The 22,052-nt window shown below is 37.9% G+C and overlaps 1 protein-coding gene across 1 annotated transcript in view; it reads left to right on the top strand.

Moving 5' to 3' along the window:
• Positions 1-21,198, top strand: part of SETD3 (SET domain containing 3, actin N3(tau)-histidine methyltransferase) — a 58,356-nt gene extending 37,158 nt beyond the window's left edge. Inside the window, exons 8-14 of the mRNA XM_083836688.1 lie at positions 6,879-6,937; positions 8,726-8,840; positions 13,318-13,392; positions 16,563-16,729; positions 17,349-17,434; positions 19,078-19,238; positions 19,861-21,198. Coding sequence (XP_083692814.1) covers positions 6,879-6,937; positions 8,726-8,840; positions 13,318-13,392; positions 16,563-16,729; positions 17,349-17,434; positions 19,078-19,238; positions 19,861-20,304 — 1,107 coding nt within the window. The 3' untranslated portion in view covers positions 20,305-21,198. The remainder of the gene's footprint in view (positions 1-6,878; positions 6,938-8,725; positions 8,841-13,317; positions 13,393-16,562; positions 16,730-17,348; positions 17,435-19,077; positions 19,239-19,860) is intronic.
• Positions 21,199-22,052: the final 854 nt, after the last annotated feature.

The raw sequence follows: 22,052 nt of genomic DNA, 5'->3' as shown, positions 1-22,052 counted from the left end.
ATATAACAGCAGTTACAAATGTTCCATAAATTTAAAATATGATAACAAGCTGATGTTTCTTAGAATGGAATACTCAAAGGATGTATTCTTTAAGCACTGCAAAATTATACAGGGGACTTATCTTTGTTAAAATTAGTAATTTAACTAAATTACAAAGTGGATTATCCTCTTCAGTCAGACTCAGTGCTAATACTCCACACAGTAGGAGATTGATATGTTGCTAAGTAAGCCAAAGTTTATTTTCTTGTACGATCACTTGAATGTGAGTTGAAGAGGAAGTGATAAGTTTTTCGCTTTGCGTGTGTGCACCGCAGTCCCCGTACATCTGGCTACAGGACTTATCCTGCCCCATGTGCAGTGTCACTCCTGCGATACAGTACCTTGGTTATAAGATGATCATCGTGATCCAAGCTTCTACCAAGTGGCATCCAGTAGGATTTGTCTGTGAACTTGAGGAGTTGATTCACAGGGAACAGAGCATTGGCCGTATTGTGTGACATTAATGCTTGTTAGGAAACTCTTTGGAAGGGGAGCGGTTGTGAATAGGAAGTATTGTCCCTGTCTTCCTAAAGCTCATTTCAGGCTGTCCATACAGCACTTTATTCGTGGTTTGTGATTCCCTGAATTAATAGTGGAGTTATGTGATGAATTTGTGCACGAAGCATCATGTTGCACTGAAGAGAAGTAGTAAAGTAAACCTTGGACCTCAGGAGGAACCTAAAGAGTAAATGATATGTCCCAGTATGCAGGCAGAGTAAAGGGTTTCCTCACAAAGGTCTGTAGGTGTCTTACTGTAGTTGCATGAAGAACCACTGACAAGATCCCTCAATCTGAGGCTCAGCATGAACACTGGAATAGTATTTCATGAGGAGATGAACCAAAGGACACACGGACCTGGTGCATCCTTCTGTTACATGAACAGGGACAGGGCAGCAGCTAGGGGGCTTCCTCATTGCAAAGCACATCCAGTCTCAGCCCTCGTCTTCTCCTCCTTCATTCCTTCAGCCCCTAGTGGGGCTGCGTTCAGCTCTAAATGATTTTGTGAGGACAGGAAAAGGTACAGAAAACTTGGTCACTAGATTGTGTCATATCTGAGCGGCCTCTTTTCTGGGGGAAAGGAATATTTTAAAATTCTGCATAAAGAAATATCCTGTAAATGGAGTGATCAAGAAGTGCATGTTAAAGTGAGTCACTTTCCCTCCTCTGTTTAATAAAGGAGGTGACAGGTTTGTGGGCAGGATACCGGTTTGCAGTTGGTTGAAGATGCTTACTGCATACTCCATCAGCCAAAAGGTAATGTCCACTTTGCATACGGGGTGGACTGTCAGTCCTTCAGCCCCTGGTGTTAGTAGCTTATGCTGTGATATAAGCTGTCTGTTATGCCACTGCGGTCTCATTGACTAAATACAATTTTTGCAGGTAGAAGGTACAAAAAAATGGATTGTGCAGTTAAATTCCATTGCACCAGGAGGAGCCATTCCAGTCTGCTTCCGCTACATGAATCCCATAATAGTGTGGAACAGTGCTTTCTTGTGTATATTGGCGGAAAGTAAATAAAAATTGCTGACATAAAGAATAAGCAAGAATGTTATTTAGATTTAATAAGTTTCAATTCTGTAGCACATCTTTAATTTTAAGATTAGGTTTTGCGAAGCAGGATGATCTTCCTTCCATTAGAAAACTCATGTAGCAACGTACATTTGTGGATGTAATTCCTTGTGCCTAATGAATCACGGTGTTTGTAAATTCCAAAGCATACCTCTGTAGTTATAAGATATTATTACAAAGTAAAATCTTTGTTTTATTTCTCCTGTCCTGTATGGTGAACTGGCTTTCCCTCGTTAGGTTAGGCAGCGTATGTCCAATGGAAAAAGAGAATTCTTGTGTCCCTGTAGATCACTAGGATCCTCCATTCTGAATTCTTTATTTTACTTCGCTTTAGGGCAGTTAAAGCCTCAGCGGCTCCACAGAGAGGAGTTTCTCTTCAAGGCTGCTGCTTCAAAGGATTTCCAGAGCTTGGAAAGGGACAGTTACCAGCAAACACTGACAGATCTTCCTGCTTCTGGCCTTGAAAGTGTGTGTGTGGTGTGTTTGTGTTTTCATACACCTACACATTGGCCTGAAACCATCAAGTAGCATCCAACAAGACTCATAACGAAATCTCCCCATGTTAATGAGTACATTGGAAAGAGGGGGGAATCTGCAAAGAGGGGGAGGAAAAAAATTGTTTGGTCAAAAGGAACAAACCCTTGGGCTTCATGTTCAAAGGAATGGAAGTTAACAAGGTGGAAGCTTAAGCTGGTTTGGCTTTAAATTTGTTTCAAGTACCCTTAGTGTTTTGGGGGTTGGGGTTGCAGAGGTGGGGAGTGATGGCCTCAATATAATCCCAACACTTGGTATGATGCTTTCCCAAGATAGAAATGGAGCTGTCTCTACTTCAGCGGTACACAAGAGGTTTCTGAGAATATTGAAATCTGATTTAGTAATATTGATGCAGAGATTGCCCACTACTTTTCCTTGGACTTGTGAGTACTTGAAATATTCTTCACAGAAATCCAGCCATCTCTGCATCTACAAACACACAAAACCAACAAATGAGTCTGTCACAACCTGAAGCATGTGTATAGCATTGAGTTAGAATGCAGAAAACTGGGACACAAAGTGGTTTAAGCAAGGACTTTTTTTAGTTACATATTACAGTGGAGTAGTAGGTGACTCAGATAGCCAGCTTATCTCAATTTAGAGAAGATGTGTTTTTGTTTTTTTTTGAAAAGACAACACTACCTTTGATCACATCCAGAAATTCATTTTTTTCTTACGTGGGGGATACAATGGTAATAATAGTACAAAGGAATACACTGGCCAACATGACATCACACCAAAATACATTAATTCTTTCCAACACATCTAGTAGTGTACATATGAACACAAATTTAACACTACATAAACTCTAACTTTTACCCAGAAATTTTATTGCATGTTACAGTAATAAGACTTGTACTTTGCATCACTTGGTAAGCAAGCAGATATTAAGCTTATTTTAATGGAAGTGCCTTTGTCGAGGTTAGGAGCTCTGATAAATGAGCTCTGGCATTTCACGACTGAATGGAGTAAGGAGTAGTAGCCTCTAATAGTCTGCTCATTCTTGTACAGGAGGCTAATGCCCTTGTAAGCTGGATAGTAGAAGTGATAGCTTCTCAGCTCGAAAGGCACCCACCCTTTCCACATCGAATCCTTCATCCTGTCCAAATAAAAATAAGTCTTCTCAAAAGTGGAGGAGTGACCTAGCACCTAGGTTGAGATTTGAGAATCATTAATCTTGTAAAGTTTATCCAAAAACATGGTGAAGAAATAATTAGTGTGAAGGCGTCTCTGAGGGCATCAGGAGTTGCAGTTTCTTTTGCGACACTGAACATGAGATGTGGGCCCTTGGATATCACTGCTTCCCAGAAGGGAAAATATTTAAAAGTCTTTTTTCTTGTTGTTGGGGATTTTTTTTCCTCCCTTTATCCGGTTGCCATACTGCGTAACTGGCTTCTAGTCTGATAGTGTTTTAGGTGACTAGAATAACAGTCTGTCTCTTTCCACAGTGGCTGCAGACAATCTGGCAGCAATCACTGTTACTTTTTAATATTTCTGGTTATTTTGAGATATCCTCCAAATGTCTGAAAGAAGGCTTGGAATGCTGAAGGGGAAGAAGCGATTTTTTTTTATTTTTTTTTTTTTTTAGGAATAGCATCAGGAGGAAAATGAAATTCAGCATGCTACTATTTGTTTTTGCAGTGGTCATCACCCTGATTGCCAGCTCTGACAATATTTTCACAGAAAGGGTAACTAAATAGATGGTATTTGTTCTTTATAATAACTCTTTCAGTAGAATGTCAGGACCTGCATCTAAATGAATATATTCACATTTTCATGTTCCCATTTTTTATTTAAAGCTTTTCCCCTCCCAACTTTCTGAAACTACTTCATACAGACGTAGTAAGTTAAAATTACGGTTCATGTAGTGGATAATGTCACATTTCATAGATAATATGTAGAGATCTAGCCACATAAACCTATAAAAGCTAGATCTGATATTTTTTATGTATTAAGTGTTTGTTTAGTTTAAATACATCTATATCTTTTTTGATCAGCCTGAGCAATTTGCATGCTATGCAGCAGACATCTTCTATACTTTATTAAATATCTGTCAATTATAAATATCAAGGTTTTACATTAATGTCAAGATAGTACATCAAAAATTCATGGAATATGTGACTTTTTTCAAGGGTATTTAATACTTAATGCATTTGTGTCATTTTTCTTTCTAGATATATTGACAGGTTTTATTAAGTGTTTGTTAGGGAGATTTCATTTTTACCAAGGGACTATAAAGAGAAGCTGCATACTAAATCAATTTTTTAATCAGAATATTGTTCTTTTTTGTGTGTCTTCAGATTCTTGTAATCTATAGGGTTTTTAAGTTATGTACTAACATAGTCCAAGTCAGAAATCTAACGTGATCAAATATGCTGATCTTAGAGCATCTTAACTTTTAAATAGCTGCTAGTATATTGTACAACAGAATGTTATAAATACGGTAATTATGTACATCAGGGTTTTATTCTGCCTTGTGTTTTTTATTATCAGACCATAGATTTTATCCCTTGTCATAATTTACTAGTGTTTTTTTTACAAATTGTCTGGACTGTCTCAATATGTGGGCACTCCCTAAGTTTCATGGATTTACAAATGGGGAGGGATGCAAGCATTTGGTGGCACCCAAACCGGGTGCCCGTGGGCTGCGTGTTCAGGTCGGCTCGTTACAGAGGGACTCCTTATGTCAAGTGAGCGATTAACCTCGGCGCAATGTGCAATCGTGAGATGTCTTGAACAGAAAAATCATTCAATTAGATCTAATACCAGTTTTGCCTTGGAGATGACTCGGTATTTGCTCCTAGTCAGGGTTGAGCGTGTTGGCCGGTGCTCCCTGTGCAGCATGGCCAGGAGCTGCGCGTGTGCCTTGCGTTTGGCTGCAGAGCTTCGAAGTAAAAATCACTTTTGCACTGTTGAGCCCTTTGCGGTCAGTCTGTAGTTAGCGCCTTTGTACTTTCAGCACGTTGTGACCATCGCGATGCTGCTGCTCGCGAAAGGATTGTGTTTTGTTGAAAGTTCTCGTTCAGGAAGAGGGAGGAGAGCGGCAGCGGGCAGAGAGGAGGGTCCCTCTGCGTACCTGGGACCTCCTTAAAACCCCCATTTTAAACTCAAGGCGGCACCGACTTCGCGCTAAGACCTCCAAAATTCGGAGTATGGCGGCACCGACTTTATGCTAAGAGCGTCGGAGCACGGCAGCGAGCCCCGAGAGCCCGCCGGCGATGGCTTGCGCCGTCTCTGCGGCCTGCCCTCCCTCAGCGGCCCGGCGCCGTTCCGCCCTTCGGCCGGCAGGTGGCAGGGGCAGCCCGCGCTGCCGGCCCCAAGCCGAACGGGGCGGCGCGGGGCCGGCCGCAGGAGCCGGGTCACCTTCCCTGGCAGGCCCGGGGGCCGTGCTCGCCCCGAGCCCGGGAGGTTTCTGCCGCCGCCTCAAGGGCTCGCGCAAACGCGAGGGCTTTAAAAATAATAATAAAATAGCGACCGGCGGGCCGGCAGCCGCTGCTGCGGAGCTCCTGCGGGTCTCATCCGAAGGGTTAACCCGAGGGCTTGAGGGGGAGCGGGCACCTGGGACCTGCCGCCCCGCTGGCAGCCTTTTGTCGTGTATAATTTGCCTAAAATTGCGCGCTGGGCGCGAGCTTTTTGTTTTCTAATTGATTTACGGTTTTGAGCCACTTTTACCTCATCCCCTACTGTCCTGCGCACGGTGCCAGCAAGTACATTACAGCGAGAGATGATAAATTACCACGCACTTGGGATGCTAATGCCTCGCGAGGAAAAAACTGCACACTGCATGGAGCTTCGTGCATTAGGAGTGTCACAACGACAGAGCTATGCAAAAAAATCATTTGTATCTTTTGAAATAACCGTTTGATCATTTACTTCAATTTGTTTGTGAGACCTAATTGGACCTGGAGATTAAAATTCATGCGATCGTGGTTTTCCATTTTGTGACCTGGGACAAAGTTCTAAAGCGTGCGCATGTGGGCTTAAAGCTACCTGTATTTGTGAAACTTTAAGTAAGCTATTTGTCAGAAAAGTAACAGGCATTACAGCTTCTTAAAGCCTTCTCTAATCTAAATATTTTGCATGTTAATGACAACTACAATATGCTTTCTCAAGTGCGATTGCTCCACTTTTAGAGCGGAGTACATGTAGATGGGTTGATGTAGGTAATCTGTTCTAATCTGATCTAATCTGTTTCTCGCTAAAGCTATTCAAATTTTTTAACGTTTGATTTCTGAGGTGTAGCGCAACTCTTACTGAATAAAACATTCAGAGGTATAGGGGAAGAAATGCAAATTTTGTCTGATTTTTTCTTTCTTGCATTTGTGACCACATTCCCAAAATCCTAGCACAGGGGAAATTGTGAGAGTTGGTGAAACCTAAATATGCGCTTAGTGTGATTTCTTTCCCCTGCCCTTTCACCAAGAGCTGTGTTTTGTTTTACCTTTGCATACTCAGTCCACCTTAAATTTTTTATTTTTGTACGATGTCTGTGGGTTCCAGTCTTGAAATATGAAGAAACAGATTTATGGCGGCTGCTGGGCACAACAAATTAAGTTGACAGTGATGTATGAGAGCATAATAGCATGATGATCCCTCTGTAGCGTGGCTGGACGCCTCCTGCTTCATTTGGCTCTTGTTAGGATCTGTTAGGCAGCTAAATAATGAAATTCTGCTGACTGATTTCTGATTTCTGTTTTCTTTCTCTTTTCACCTTTTCTGAAACTTGCATTTCCCAGACCCATCCCAATGCCAGCAAACTGCCCTTAAAGGATTCTTTCACTTACGATGACTACAGGTTGGTCTCTCATAATTCTTTTTTTTTTTTTTTAAGTGAATTGTGGGGCCTTGGAAATGCTTCATTGGTGGGAAAACTCTATTGTTATTGAAATGTTAAATGTAGGATTTGATACTAATATACTTAATGAAGAAGAAAGTGAAATAAATATGCAGATTTTAATAGTTACAAAGGAATAGTCATTATGAGCAGCTAATTTAGCCAACTGGCACACATAGTCTGAGATTAGTACGGTGATTTGTTGTTTTTTAACAAAATCAGTCCATGTTGCAGGAGGTTTGTTTTTTGGGGTTGGGGATTTTTTTTATAACTTTATTTTTTAAGAAGCTTTACCAACATGTAGTGGAAACTAATATTTACAGTGTCTGTTGAACTGGAGAGCTTAAGCTGTACATGTGAAGCATGAGTGTCACTTGGAGGTGCTGTGGGGGCGACATAATTAAGATAAAAATAAGAATAATTAAGATAGCAAGAGCTTTAATTCTGTTAAGTGATTAAAATAGCATGAATAAAAAGCATTCATGAGGAATAGAGGCTTCTGGGTAAATCTGAGTTTTCCAGAGCATGCCTACTTCACTTTCCAGGGTCACAGAGGAACATGCCAACTTACACGTGAAATGGACAGAAATTTTCCAGATACAGAAACATGCTGCTGTTATATTTCAAGTGGTGTCTGTATATCAGAACTATCCACAATGTTAACATGATTTAAAAAAAAAAAAAAGTAAACTTCAAGTTGACAGTATCTTTCTAAGCAATCTGGAGTCCTTCTGGAAAAATCCTTCTGAAAGTCTAATTCGATATATTAAATACTTGCTAGTAGTGGAGTCTGGGGAGTTAAAATTATTTTGTTCTGGTGCTGTTCCTTTTTTCAAAAAGCACAATAAATATATGTACTAAGGCTAGAATGTAGTGAAACTTCTAAGATTTCTTCTTTCTGGCATTCAATATTCATTTTTGTCTGAAGTGAAATAAAATTGGAAATTCAAGAATGTATAGAAAGTACTGAAATATTAAGCTTTTCTGAGGATTCCTGTAGTTGAATAAGTAGCTGGCATTTCATTTTCTTAACCTGGCTTAGAAAGATTTTGAATTATGTCAGTGCTAAACTATCTTTTTTTTTTTTTTAATTCTTTTAACCTGGGTATCTGAATTTTTTTTCCATTTCTTTATTCTGATGAGTAGAAAACTTACCGATACTGAACTAAGCTAAAAGTTCCTGCACTGAAGAGAAGCACTTACCAAAATATGCCTGCATCACTAGATGACAGTGCCTTGCAGTTCAGGTAGTGTGTGAGCTCTTTAGGGAGCCAGAAGGAAAATGCCACCTGGCTCTTACAAGAGCCTGCACATAGATGAGAACAACTGCTGCTGCGCAGTAGCTGTGAACTCTGAAGCCTGCAGAAATAGCTGACCCCAGGTCTGGGATATGTGGTGAGAGGTATGTGTGCAGAAGAAGGTTGGGAAAGTGCAAGGTGACATGGGAGTGGGTCCTGGTTGAGGTCTGGGAGGTGTGAAGATATGGTACTGTTGCAAAAAGTGTAGAAGAGGCGTGGGATCACAATCCTGATTTGGAAATTCAGAGTCTGCATGCATGTCTTGGAATCCCTGGAGCCGCTGATTTATCCCATGTTACCTCTTGCTGTTATAAGTCGTTGTGTTATTTAAGAAAAGTAAATTTGGAAACTCCTGATGTAAATGACTGCTTCAGATTGGTTTACAGGCAATCATATATTGATGTTTTCAGCATCGACCGCCTAACGTTTATAACATTTTTAATTTTTGTAGATGGGCAGTTTCCTCTGTTATGACACGGCAGAACCAGATTCCAACAGAAGATGGTTCCAGAGTTACATTGGCACTAATACCTCTATGGGACATGTGTAATCATACTAATGGACTGGTAAGGTTTTCTTCAGTGTTGCTGAAAGGCTTATGGCTTAAGTATTAAGCCTTTCAACTGCCACCAAACAGTTTAATAACACTTTTCGTTACACTTCTTAATAGTTATTTTATCTTCCTGAATGGCCCTAGAAGACTAATAGCTGAAAGAAAGCTTTGTAAATTTCTTAGAAGTCTTAGGGTACCTTTTCAGTGAGAATCTTCTTCATCTAAACAACTTTAGAAGTGATTGCATACTTGCATACAGCTGTGTATTGTGTGCGTATAATGGACCTTTAAAAGTTTTCAGCTACATGATACTTTTTTTCCAGACAAGCTTGAATATTTCCATTTTTCTGACTTGAAGTTTTGTTTCTGACAGGTCTGACAAAGATTCACAATACTAGGTAGATCTGTACTGAGAATATGAAAGCAGACAATGATGGAGGTTTCCTCTTGTAGCTACCACTAGGGAAAGTGGTTAGAAATTTGCAACTAAGAAATACTGCCTGCTCTTCTAAGCATGCCCAAAGAGCCTTGTTATAGAGACAACAATGATAAGAACAAAGCCTAGTTCAACAAAAACAGTACATCTGTTACTACATCAAAGAAACAAAATGCAAAAATACTACTTTAGGGCATATTAAACATTTAAAAGGTGACATATGTATATAGAAAGTCAGACCTGCTGACGTTTTGTCTTAAGTGAGCTAGTTTGGAGGATGAGGTCTTGATTTCATTAACAGGCTAGTTAACGTTGAAGTGAGGAAATAAAAACCTGCAAGAGGATGGTTTTTCAGTGTTATTTAGGCAGTGTCATGTATGCTTCAAAATTTATGCCCTCAATTGTATTTCCAGTAGATAATACCGCTTATTGTAAACGGAGCATGTGGCTATACTATTTCAAGTAATCTGGTCCTTTTGTGGGACAGTTGACCTGAGTGTTAGCACAACTGAAAAGGGTAGATTTAGATTAGATACTCAGAAGAAATTCTTCACTCAGAGGGTGGTGAGGCACTGGCACAGGTTGCCCAGAGAAGCTGTGGATGCCCCATCCCTGGAAGTTTTTAACGCCAGGCTGGATGGGGCTTCAGGCAACCTGGTCTGATGGGAGGTGTCCCTGCCCATGGCAGGGGGTTGGAACTGGATGGCCTTTAAAGGTTCCTTCCAACCCAAACCATTCTGTGACAACAGCATGTGTTAGTATTGTTAGTATAGGAAAAACTTACTTTAAATGAACAAAACGTAAAACAAGTTATTTTTCTCTTTACACTAAGCTAATTTATAGTTAGACTGTACCAATAACAGTAGCTAGGCTACAAAGTTGCATGTTTGGTTTATTTTTTCCCTTTATATGTTGTTCTTTAATGCTGATTCTTGCCTTTTACTATTTATTTTGCAATCTCAACTTTGATTTCTTAACAAAACTTGTACGAGAGTCTCTGATACAAAGAAAATTGCTTAAAATTCAGAAATGTATATATTTCTGATATGTCTTAGCTGCAAGCATCAGTACTTCCTGTACCCTTTCCTGCTGGGCGTCTCTTTCTGATGCTTTTGCAGAGACTTGCCTGTATTTATTAGACAACTCTTAATGAATGCCTTCAAAGTTGGGATTAAAGGGAAAGAGGAAGAGAATTAAGGTTCTGTGAGGGAAAAAATTAAGTAGCCCATATTAAAAGAGCAGCTAGTTATGTTGTTTTAATCATTCAAACTTCTATTTAAATTGATAAAGTAATTTTTATTTTTATTATGCTCTTTAACAATGGGTTTGATATGGAGCCAGCCTCTGGAGCCAAACCTGCTAGTGCAGTAGTATATCAGGGCTCTAAGCAACTTTTTATGCTTAAGTGTATCCTAAAGGAGGGGAGGAGGGGGGAGAGGAAGGAAGCTTAAATGATTTGTATGTATATACAAACTTTACTCATTTGTTTCATATTTCTACACAGGCTACCTTAAAATGTCTGTAGGAAAGGTAGACAACTGCAACATTAGCAGCTTTTCTTAGTCCGTTATCAAGCCTTCTTGTGTGTTAATTTCATTGTATTATTAGCAATTGGGGAAAAAAAAAAAAGAAAACCCCCAAACCTACTAAGGTAACTGTAAGCAGTCTGTATTGTAGTTTGTTAATATATAGTGGGATGAAGGTGGATTCTGCTCTAATTGTAGCACATCCCTTTAAAATACATGAAGTAAACAATTTTTCATTGTATAAAAGTAAGAAATGTGAGATGGTGTTGATGTGCCACTGTCTAGTCTCTTCCAAACGTACTGAAATGCTTCCTGAGTCAATCAGCTACTACATATTCCTCTTCTTACTGTATTCCACAGGGCCCCTTTGCCCAAGCTAGATAATAAAATGCTCTTTGGGTTTTAACTGGAGCCAGGTCCACCGAGCTTTTTTCTTCCTTCTGACAGTATTAATTAGATCAACCTACCTCTAAGAACTATATCAAAATGGTTGTCTTCATGCATTTCTCATTGTTATTCTTCAGTGGGATTGTATTTTGACAGTCAGAGGTTGATTACCAGTTCTGCCAGAGCTTTAAATAAGCTACACTCTGCCTATTGGGCTGGGTCCATCCGTAATCACTGACCAAGTGGGGTACTGCATGCTTTATACACAACTTGCAATTCATGTATTGGTCTGCTTCAGAAATAAAACTGAAGGGATGTAATTTGTGAGCTATCATGTGGGAAGACGTAAACACCCTGTTAATTCTCTTACATGACTGCTATTAAAAGAAAGAAATATAAGTCTAGCACAACGTTAAGCTTTACAGAAAAGCCTTTTAGAAGTGGTTTTTAAAACAAAAAAACACATCTGAAAGATACAAAAGTTAAATAAGTCTGTCCCCCCCAAAAACTAGTGGTAGTCTAGTGAAGCATGCTTAAACCGACTGAATTCTTCTTTTAACATACTGTAATTCTTCCAGCCCTTGAAATTCTCCTGTTACACAGTCATTTCAAGAGACTGGAATAGGGTTTTCATGTTCAAAAGTATTTCATTGACTTTACACTAAGAAAAATTCAGGACAGGTCAAGTGCAGTCAAGAGTTTTCCATTTCTTTGAATGCAAGTTGCAGTCTTTGAGAAGGTGACTGTATTTGAACTTGGAAGGTACATTGTGAGGGCAAATCCTCTAGCACCTGCAACCTGCAGGTCAAGGTTGGATAACCTTCTGAACGATGGATCTTAATTAGGAATTGTTCAGTCCAGCGTAACGGATGTGCAGGAACTTCTGTGTTGAAACACTACTGTCTTTTGCAGTAGACTGTATTGCATGACTCTAATGTTCTCCTCTGATTTCAACATACCACAAATCCCTTTAATAGGTCTTAAGTGGTGGCATCTGCATGTAGTGCAGTTATGCAAGTGTCCCGCAGGGCCAGGCCGCCCTAGCTTGTGGCTGCCATTTTGGATTTGCTGCATTTGAGACGAGTTCCCTGTGGTCACTTTGAAAGCATCGTTTTGGCTTACAAATGCATCTTTGATTAGGCAAACAGTGTAAAACTCTTAATATGTAAACCATCAGCTGGGCTCTCAAAATAACCCACGGAGTTCTATCTTTGGGTAAACTGCATCCAAGAATGGGAATTATAGTATAGCTAAACTCAAATGTAAGTCAGCTTACAAAGAAGTACGTTTTCATTTAGAAAGGCTGAGGGAGAATCTTTGGCTTCTTCTAAGTTTTCCCCAGACCCAGAGCATATTTGTCAGTAAGTTAGCTCTGTAAAGACAAAATCCAGAATACCTACCATAAAAGTTGTCTTCTGATTGTGCAGCAGCTGACGTTCCATCCTGTGGTTGCATCTGTGTCTACATCTTTGATAATAATAATCAATAAAAAGTAAAATTAAAAAGTATTACGTTTTTAGGATAGCCTTACTTGGTTGTGTGAACACTCAGGGTTTTGGAGAAGTGCAGGTTTAAGAAAATTTGTCCTCTTCCGTTGCCTATTACCATCCAAAAAAAAGTTCCTTTAGCATTTTAGGAGTATTCCCTTTAGATAAAGGGGTTATTTGCAAATAAACTATAATTCTCTGAAAATTGTATTCACTGAAGATCCACAGTTATCTAATCCATTTTCATTGAGGGATCAAAAATGTGCTGGTAGTTGTAGGATAAAACGTAGAATGTATAACTGTCAGTACCTTGCTCCCGTGGGCCTCACAGGAGTACCTGAAAGCTCAAGAACTTTATAACAAGCTGCTGGCTTTAACATGGGGCTGTCTATGGAAGGTACTTTCCTCAGAACCTTCCATTCACTTTGGGTAAGTTATTTTTTCCCTTAAACGTCTTTAATGCAGAGAATTTTTAAATGGGTTTTCTCAGGAATCATAAAGCATTTATTACCAGCTGTATTATATTGGGCAGAGAAAGAAACATATGCAATTGCGATTGTCAATATACGTTTCCAATAGGACAATGTTTTATCAGTGCCAGGGGAGATGAATTAAAAATGCTAAAGGTGCTTTTGTTGCTCTTTGCTTGGATAGATCACTACAGGCTACAATTTAGAAGATGACCGATGTGAATGTGTTGCGCTTCAAGATTTCAAGGCTGGAGAACAGGTAGTGTGAACAGTTACGTACATAATAGTTCCTTAATAAAGTTTTGTGCAGAAATGTGTTGGCAAGTGAGGGATACTTTGATAAAGGTAGCGTGTACCAATATTTATGTGGTAGATAGCTAATCTCAAAAAACTTTGAGCTGTAACAGTTTTGCTAATCTGCTACTAGGAATTGCACAAAAAAGGACACTTGGTAACTTCCTGCAAAATTGTAATAGAAGACTAGTGTGGATTAAGTCCTGCTACATTTGAATTTTATTATGATTGGCTAATTCCATGTGAAAATACTGCCAAACTAAATAAGTGCATGGTTTTCAAAATAAAATATTTTCCGTCACTGAGCAGACTCTGATTTTAAGAGGTTATTGAGTCCCTATGTTTTAGAGAACTACTTGAAATATTTATTCACTGTTAAATGCACATACACAGACATTGAGTTTGGTGTTCTAGCTAAGATTAATAAAAGGCTCATATCCAAAGGACCAAAGATAAATATACTTTAGACATCACTTTCTCTGCATTAACAGATTGTAGAGTCTGTCTGAAAATTTAGTTGTTTTATATTTCTTGTTAGTCTTTATTTAAGAAGAGGTTAAATGCAGTGTACTTGTCAGTCATTTTACTCATGTTGCCATTACCATGCTTAGTGAAAATGAGAAGGGGACAAAAAATATAGTCCCTCCCTTGCATGTATGCATGAACACACACTTTTATCCTTTAAAAAAAAAAAAAGAAAGGACCAAGAGAGGGTCTCGCAAGATGCATGGAACAATCCAGATTCCAATATTCTGTTTAGAACTGCTAGGAAACAAGCACTGAATGTTAAAGCTAAATCTGTCAAGAGATGTACTGAAGGTAGTGCTTCCAGGACTGTAGGAAATCTCTGATAGGAGTTTTTCTGTGCTGTGTCAGCAGCCAGCATAAACTGTCAGTGTTGCTGCACTCTGTTTTTCCTACTGCTTGTGCAATGGCAGTCAGCATGGTCAAAAAAAAGACTTTTTTTCTCTGAAACATCCTAAAATGTTTTCCTGCGGAGTCTCTGAGGTACTACCTTTAATGTATTATTTTGCCAGTCTTGTGCTTCATAATCTTCTGATTTTCATTTTTCTTATGCATTGCTACCATCTTTTTGAAGAAAGATCTATCTGATTTTTTTTTTAAGTATGGCTTTCCAGAGGTCTATTTATCCTCATTGCTATGCTGTAGTTCACAGTGATTGTCTATTTTTTGTGTTGCTCTTAGAATTTGTTATGGTAGTCAAATATTTTCTGTTTTTCCGATACCAGTATGTTGAGTTAAAAGGGTCCACAGTTTTTCTAGTAGTGATCCAATTTATAATTTTCCACAGCTGGCAATGGATGTGTTGTGTAGCTGTTCTGGCTGCTCTCTCCATTTCAATTATAGAGGCTTTCTCTATTTTCATTTTTGTTTTAGTGATTTACTTTGCTATCTTTTTTTTAATTTCTGTGCAAACTTTAACTGTTATCAACGTTGTTAAATGGTGTTAATATACTATGAAGATGTTACTTCTTACAATTTCAGTAGGAAAAGTGCACTATCTCTGCTTTTACTGCTAAAAAAAAAAAAGTCCACAGAATCTATCAAATGCTGGCCTTGAATTCAGCAGCTTCTCATACGGCCTAATTTGCTTTCTTTTGTAAGAAAGTACTGTCTGATACACATACGACGGTTTAATATGAGATACAGCACGGTAGTTTTAAACTGGACTCCTGAACTAATTGAGCTAGTGTTTCTTCTGATCGTGTAACATTTCCTGTAATCAAATGGAGATTTGCACCGGCATTTCATCTCCCCTGGTTTTCCTAAGCATTTTGTGGAAGGGCCTTGCTAACCCGACTTAGCCCCTACCTTAACATACGTAGGCAGGTCACTCATTCATTATCTGAGCGTTACCGTATAATGTTTGCTATAATTAAACACAACGTTTAAACATCTAGTGCTTAGGGCAAACACTTCTAATCTAAAATTGAAAACTCAGAAAGCAAATGGCATTGCTAGTGTTGTTGAACCCTTAAGAGAACATCATGCCTTTCTCTGTCAGCTAGCCAGGAGTGGAAACTTCCAGGTATCCAGAGCATTGCTGTATCCCAAAGTAAAGCAGGGAGTTCTGTAAATGTTGAACTTTTCTTTCTGTTTGACATTTCCATTATCAAACAAAAGGCAAAAATATCCTCTCGGTGCAGGAGAAGACTGTTACTACTCAGACCCCTTGTTCCATGTACTCCAAAGAGCCTAACTCTGAATGAAAAACTATGCGAGCCTGTAAGGCTGTGGATGTGCACTTTGTCTACACTAATAGTTGTAAACTTTATTTTAAACAAATTTGTCATTGTGGTCGCAATCAAAGATTATTACCTATAGTTATTTCAGGAAAACCGGTTACTAGGCATAGGAAATGTATCACAATTGGGGATATTTCCACCACAGGTAACAAAAGGAAAACTTAATTGAATTTTGCCCTTTTTAAGCACCGAAGTTAATCAGATACAAAAGCACCTGTAAGAGATGAGATTCTGCTTCTGCTATTCAGAGCTACCTGTTTTTTATTCACTTTGGTTAAACACTGTTTACAGGTTACATTTAGAAACTTATCTTTGTATCTGAATTAAAGCAGAAAAGAAATACTGGCTGAACACAGATCAGCTCTCTGTATGGTATAGTTTGAAATATCCATATCTATTGGTAACATTAAAACCAAGCCAAAGTTGTTCCATTACTCTGTGTGAGCATATGAGGAGGAAAAAATGGCCCCAGAAACACCAGTTCTTTTAATGAGTCTTCCTTGTCTCAAAATGCTTTTGGCCTTTAGAGGTGTAACATCTTTGAAAGCTTATTTCCAAATACAGCTATTTTATGAGACTGTGATGGAGAAGAAAAAAAAAAAAGCATTTCTGTTTTATGAGTGGCATAAGAACCTTTTCTCTCTCTCTGTTACATGGCTATGTTTGCATCTACCTTTAAAGTTTATTGCCACTCTGTACAGCATTTGAACCAATACCAGAAAACAAAGCACATTTCTTTATATAATCAAGTATACCTTGTACTCTGAAAAGTAACTCTTTCAGGAAATAACTTTCAAATTATGTCAGATTTGTGAGCTGATCTTAAGCTTTTTTTCCTGTTCCTTCACTTCTCTTTTCATCCTTCTAGATTTACATTTTTTATGGCACTCGGTCAAACGCTGAATTTGTGATCCACAGTGGTTTTTTCTTTGATAATAATTCACATGACAGAGTGAAAATAAAGCTTGGCGTGAGTAAAAGTGACAGGCTGTATGCTATGAAGGCAGAGGTCTTAGCTCGTGCTGGTATCCCAACGTAAGTAAAACACAATGCAATGTTTTTAAAAAAACATTCCTAATGTATATAGTGTCCAGTAGAGCATATATAAAGCTGTTCTGTGTTAGTTTTCTTAGGTCTAATATTTATCCTGTTTGTATAATAAATTAAAGTTATTGTAATAATATTTACAGAAGTTTTGAGCTATATTATCATCAAATTTGGACCATATATAAGGGAAAAAAGTCTTTGCTTTAATAACTATTTGAACAAAAACAGAGCAAGGATTAATTTGAAGCAATCTGTGGTTTTTCTTTCTTTCCTATCCCTTGCAGACATACTACGATGCTCAGTATGTGAACCACAGCATTTTCCTTTAGTCTTTTCAGTCCAGAGGGTACTGTTAGGAGCAGCAGACGTGAAACATTGCATTTTCATGAATTTATTATGAAAGCCGTATAAAAATCATTGTAAGTGTAAAATTGTAGAGATAATTGTTCTTTCCAGATACAGGTTAGAAAAACCTTTCTTCAGTTTAAACTAGTTGCTTTTGTAACACTTCATTTGTTGTATTCTTTTAAGGTCTTTTGAAATAAGTTCAAAGGTATGACAATAGAACTTGCATTTACTCTTCTTGTTTGCTTGTTTCTTCTGTTAGTTCTAGTGTTTTTGCCTTGCACTCCACTGAGCCTCCAATCTCTGCCCAGCTTCTGGCTTTCCTTCGGGTGTTTTGTATGAGTGAAGGTAAGATATTTGATAAAGATAATCCAATTCATGTTTAGTGGCTTTGGTTTTTTGGTTTTTATTATGCAGGAAAGTAGTAAACATTTATATAAAACATTAAGCTAGAAGATCAGACAGGAAATATGTTGGAGTTCAGATTGCAAACAGATCTATAAGCTAGTGAGAAACCCAATCTTTGGCCATGTCACCTGAAGGAATATTTTCGTAACGTAGTCCTTTTTAGAACTCCTGAACAGGTGATCCAATTCTTATTTAATCTCCTAGGCTGTTGGGAACGAGTGACTTTTCTTTTTGAAATGGTTCATGAAAGAAGATCATATGAGATCTGGGGTGTTATTACACACTTAAGATCATAGCAGATTAGTCTTTACTACCAGAATCATTCAGGTATGGAATTGGAATATTGTGTATTGTATGAGAAATACATAAGAGATTTCAAAGCTGAGTATTTAAAATATTTTGGAAATTTATAATCTAAATTCAATTTATGTATTTACAAGTAGTATTTATAATGTTTTTCTTACATTAGTGAGATTTATGGGAAGAATTTAATGACAGTGAGAGAATTCTCTTGCAGCTAGGGATGCTGTGCAGATGATATGGATTTTAACACCAGTAGCAATATTGGAGGAGTTTTCTGTGTATGGTCTCTTCACTATATTTTATTTAAAAAAAAAAAAAAACCTTACCTTCTTTAGTGTTGTGATTTCTCTGCATCCTGGTGTCCATCTGTTAGATCGTACTAAGAAATTCAAGTAAAGAAACTTTAAGATGTTGATGAAGGGGTGAATTTTGTCATGGAAGAGAACATATAGCTGGTGGACATCTTAATTGCATTTCTTTGATATGATTGTGCTTAGATTATTCATATGTTTTAAATGGTGTATAATAAAACTAATAAGATTATTGGGAAACTCCATGCAGTTATTCCATTAGCAGGAAGTTACTGACTTTTTAATCCTCTTGTAAGCAAGTGGAAATTTAAATACGTAACAATCTATATGGCAGACTTCAGTCATAATTCTGCTGTTTGTGATGCGTCTTACTTGAGGTTTGCGATAGCTGTTTTGCAGGAGCGAAATTTGGTAATTAAAAAATTAGTAGAATTTGTGTAATTCAAGGAGCTGATTAAGCATTTTCTACTCCATATGAGGGTTTTTTGATGGATGCCTTTTTTGCACAGCTATAGGTAGCTTCTGCTACTGAAACAGATTACCAAAATGTTAGGAAAAATAATTTCATTACTGTTTGTGTACTTTATCTGCACTGTTACTTTTATTAACAAAAAGTTCACTGAACTCTTTAAAGAATTACTCTAATTTGTTTTATTTATCAGTTATTATAGAAAACATCCCATCTCAGTGTCACAGAGTGACGTTCTGTATTATGAGAAGCTAAAACAAACAAATCTTATTTCAGAGTGGAGGCGAGGGTCCTGCATCTGCTTACCTCAAGACTTCCAATAGCCTCTTTGAGGAGAGTCCTAGAATTAATCAGCATATTTGATAATTCTTATTTGAGGAAAGTTTTTTTCTTAGCTACTTAAAGCTATACTATTGAAAATATTTTTTTTCTGCAATTTGTCAACTGAAAAAGAGAATGATAAGATTGTTTTTAACAGATTGGTTTTATACTTATTGCAGAAGAGCTGAAGGAACACTTGATAGGTGAGCATGCCATTGATAAAATCTTCACTCTGGGAAACTCTGAGTTTCCCATTAGCTGGGACAATGAAGTTAAACTTTGGACATTCCTAGAAGCCAGAGCATCCCTTCTTTTGAAAACGTATAAAACAACTGTGGAGGTAAAATTATTATTATGTATAATTTAAATGTCTGAAATGTTTTGTATTATGATTGTAAGAAAAGATACTTTGTCCCCATCTTCTCTTTACAAACTTTCATCTGAATGGTAGTACATAATTCATTTTGCACTTTTTAAGTGTAGAAACATATTTGCATTATCTAAGGAAAATCAAATAAGATTGCAAAAAAGAAAATTTTGTTAATGTAATTTTGTTAATGTAATTTTTCTTTGATTCTCCAAATAAAGGCTACTTGCTTTTTCTCTGCAAGTAAAATGGGGAATCAGTTTCAACTTGTCTGTTAGTAGTATTCTCCAAACTGCAAAGAAGCGTGCTACTACTGTAAGCATATTTTAAGTGAACCTATGTTTTGTATGTTTGTGAAGTCTCCTGACTTTACTTGTTATGCAGGCTGACCTATGTGGAGAAACGTTTGGCTTCTGTATGGATTTGTGATAAATTTCACTGGGACTCCATGCAGGCCCCCTCATTCGTATATGTCTGTTTGGATCAGCTTGAAGAAGCTACTGTCACTTATTGTTAAAGCACAGAGAGGAAAATTAAGGGATTTGCTATTTTGTTGGTTGTTGGTAATAAAAACTTGCCTTTTCTTTTCTACCAGGATGATAAGTCCTTCTTGGAGACCCATGACCTTACTTCACATGCGATAATGGCTATCAAACTGCGCTTAGGTGAAAAAGAAATCTTGGAGAAAGCAGTAAAGAGCGCAGCTGCTAGCCGAGAGTACTATACCAAACAAATGGCAGATGGAGCTCCACTTCCTAAATATGAAGAGAGCAACATTGCCTTGTTGGAGAACACTGTGGCAGACTCTAGACTCCCTATTGTCTTGAGAAACCTAGATGATGTGGAAGATCAAGGGGACTTAAAGATCGATGAAGCTATGGATGCGGAAGTCACAGAGAATGGGTTTGTAAATGGTGAAAACTCTCTATTTAATGGGACCAAATCAGAAAGTGAAAATCTAAATAAAGAGGAAAGCAACAGAGAGACTGAAGATGCCAAAGAATCTTCTTCAGAAAGTACTGATGAGGTTAAAGAATAGTCCTAAAGTTTGACTTTCTTGTGAAATTAAATTAGCTGAAGTTTATGAACAGTGCATTTATGTTGGTGTGTTTCTTTGTTAACATTTCTCTTTCTGCAGAGAAAAATGTTTTTGCTGCTTTATATAAAAATGAATTTTTAAGTTATTTAAAAGACTTAGCATCCCTTTTCAATTAAGATTGCCATCTTGCTTTCAGGCAAAAACTGGGGAAAGAGGTGCCTTTGGAAGATTTTGCAGCCCTTTATTGAACCAAATGTATTTTCTTCCTGGGGAAGAATTAAGCTCTTCTATCTGCTGTGCTTTTGTTGTTCTGTCACTCTGACTACCGAAATTAAAAGCTTGCTCTGCCTCCTGCCAAGAAAAGCAGAAGGCAGGACTGACTCGGTATTGAGCATGAAGGTGGGAGAGCAGTACAGCAGAAAACTGGATAAGAGGATCAGAAACTTGGGAGACTGGAGGAAAGCCTGTTTAAAATCAGGTATGCCAGTCCAGAAAAAGGTAAGGTGGCAACCTTATGATTGGTAGTTTTAAATGTTGACAAGAATCCAAATTGTATACACTTTGTGATCTCTGAAGATTTCAGTTTTCTTTGTCTCTTTTGTTTACTGTATAAGAATATCTCATCTTTCTTCTTCAGTCAGAGCTAGGCTGCTTCAATACAACATTCACCAACTTTTAAAGGCTGACTTTTTTATTTCCAGGCGGTACCTTTTATTTACAAGGTTGGCAAGTGCTACTGGAGAGTTCAAAAGCAGATAGGCCAAGCCACAGCTTTAAACTGTACTGTTCAAAGTGAGGTTGCTTCCCAGCTTCTTCAGGTTTTCACAGTTAGCTAGGGATTTTCAAAGCTCCACTTTTGACTAAACCATTATTAAAAGGAAAATATGATTAATATTCCTGTCTGCAACTCCTTCATTTCTGTGTTGTTGGATGTAACATTGAATGTGACATGGTTACCTGATCTTACTCAATCTTTTGCTTAAGATACTAATTGACACTGTTTTCTTGAAGGAAATGGCAGGTAGGCTAATGTATTTTTGGCCCAAGTCCAAACCAAAGCCAAGTCTGCAGTGTGCTTTGCCATTTAGATTGTGTCTCTGATGCACGTTACTTGATACCTCCACAAGTTAATCAGGTCTACTGTCTCCAGCAATTTTGGTCACCCTCACACTATGTTTTAACTTCTAGATGAAAACAGTACAATCCTACCACAGTGCAATATCAGAACCAGGGTAATTCCAAGGCTTGACTTCGAAATTACCTGGGTACTGGGAGGAGTGGAGGGTGGAATATTTTTATTTTGTGAGTGAACGGAGAGGTATATAAAGCGATTTATTTCTTTCTCAATATTAAGGACATTGTCGTTTACCTTCGTGTCCTTAAACTCAAGATAACGGAAAGAATGGACAAGCTTGGACAACTATTGAAAGTTCAGTAAATGTTGCAACCTGTTCATCCAAGATCAGTTGCAGTAGAATGTCTTCTGGCATATTCATAGTTTTATTAGATTTTGCTTCTTTTATACTGCAACTTGGAAAATGTGTTTTTGCATATGTTTTTGGTGGAATACACATAAGTAGTGACTTTCAGGTTGTCATAGCAGTTTCGGTGTTCAGCTAGGATCAGTCTGGGGAAAATAGAAAAAACAGTTTTTTAAAAAATATTTCACTAAGAATGGCATGTTGCCATTGCACCTTGGATATTGCTTCACCACTAACAAGATGCTGGACCAGTATTTTTGTAACTAT

The sequence above is a fragment of the Anser anser genome, assembly GCF_964211835.1.
Source record: "Anser anser genome assembly, chromosome: 5".
NCBI lineage: Eukaryota > Metazoa > Chordata > Aves > Anseriformes > Anatidae > Anser > Anser anser.
The sequence above is the reverse complement of the archived record's forward strand: the minus strand, read 5'-3'. Positions and strand labels throughout refer to the sequence as shown.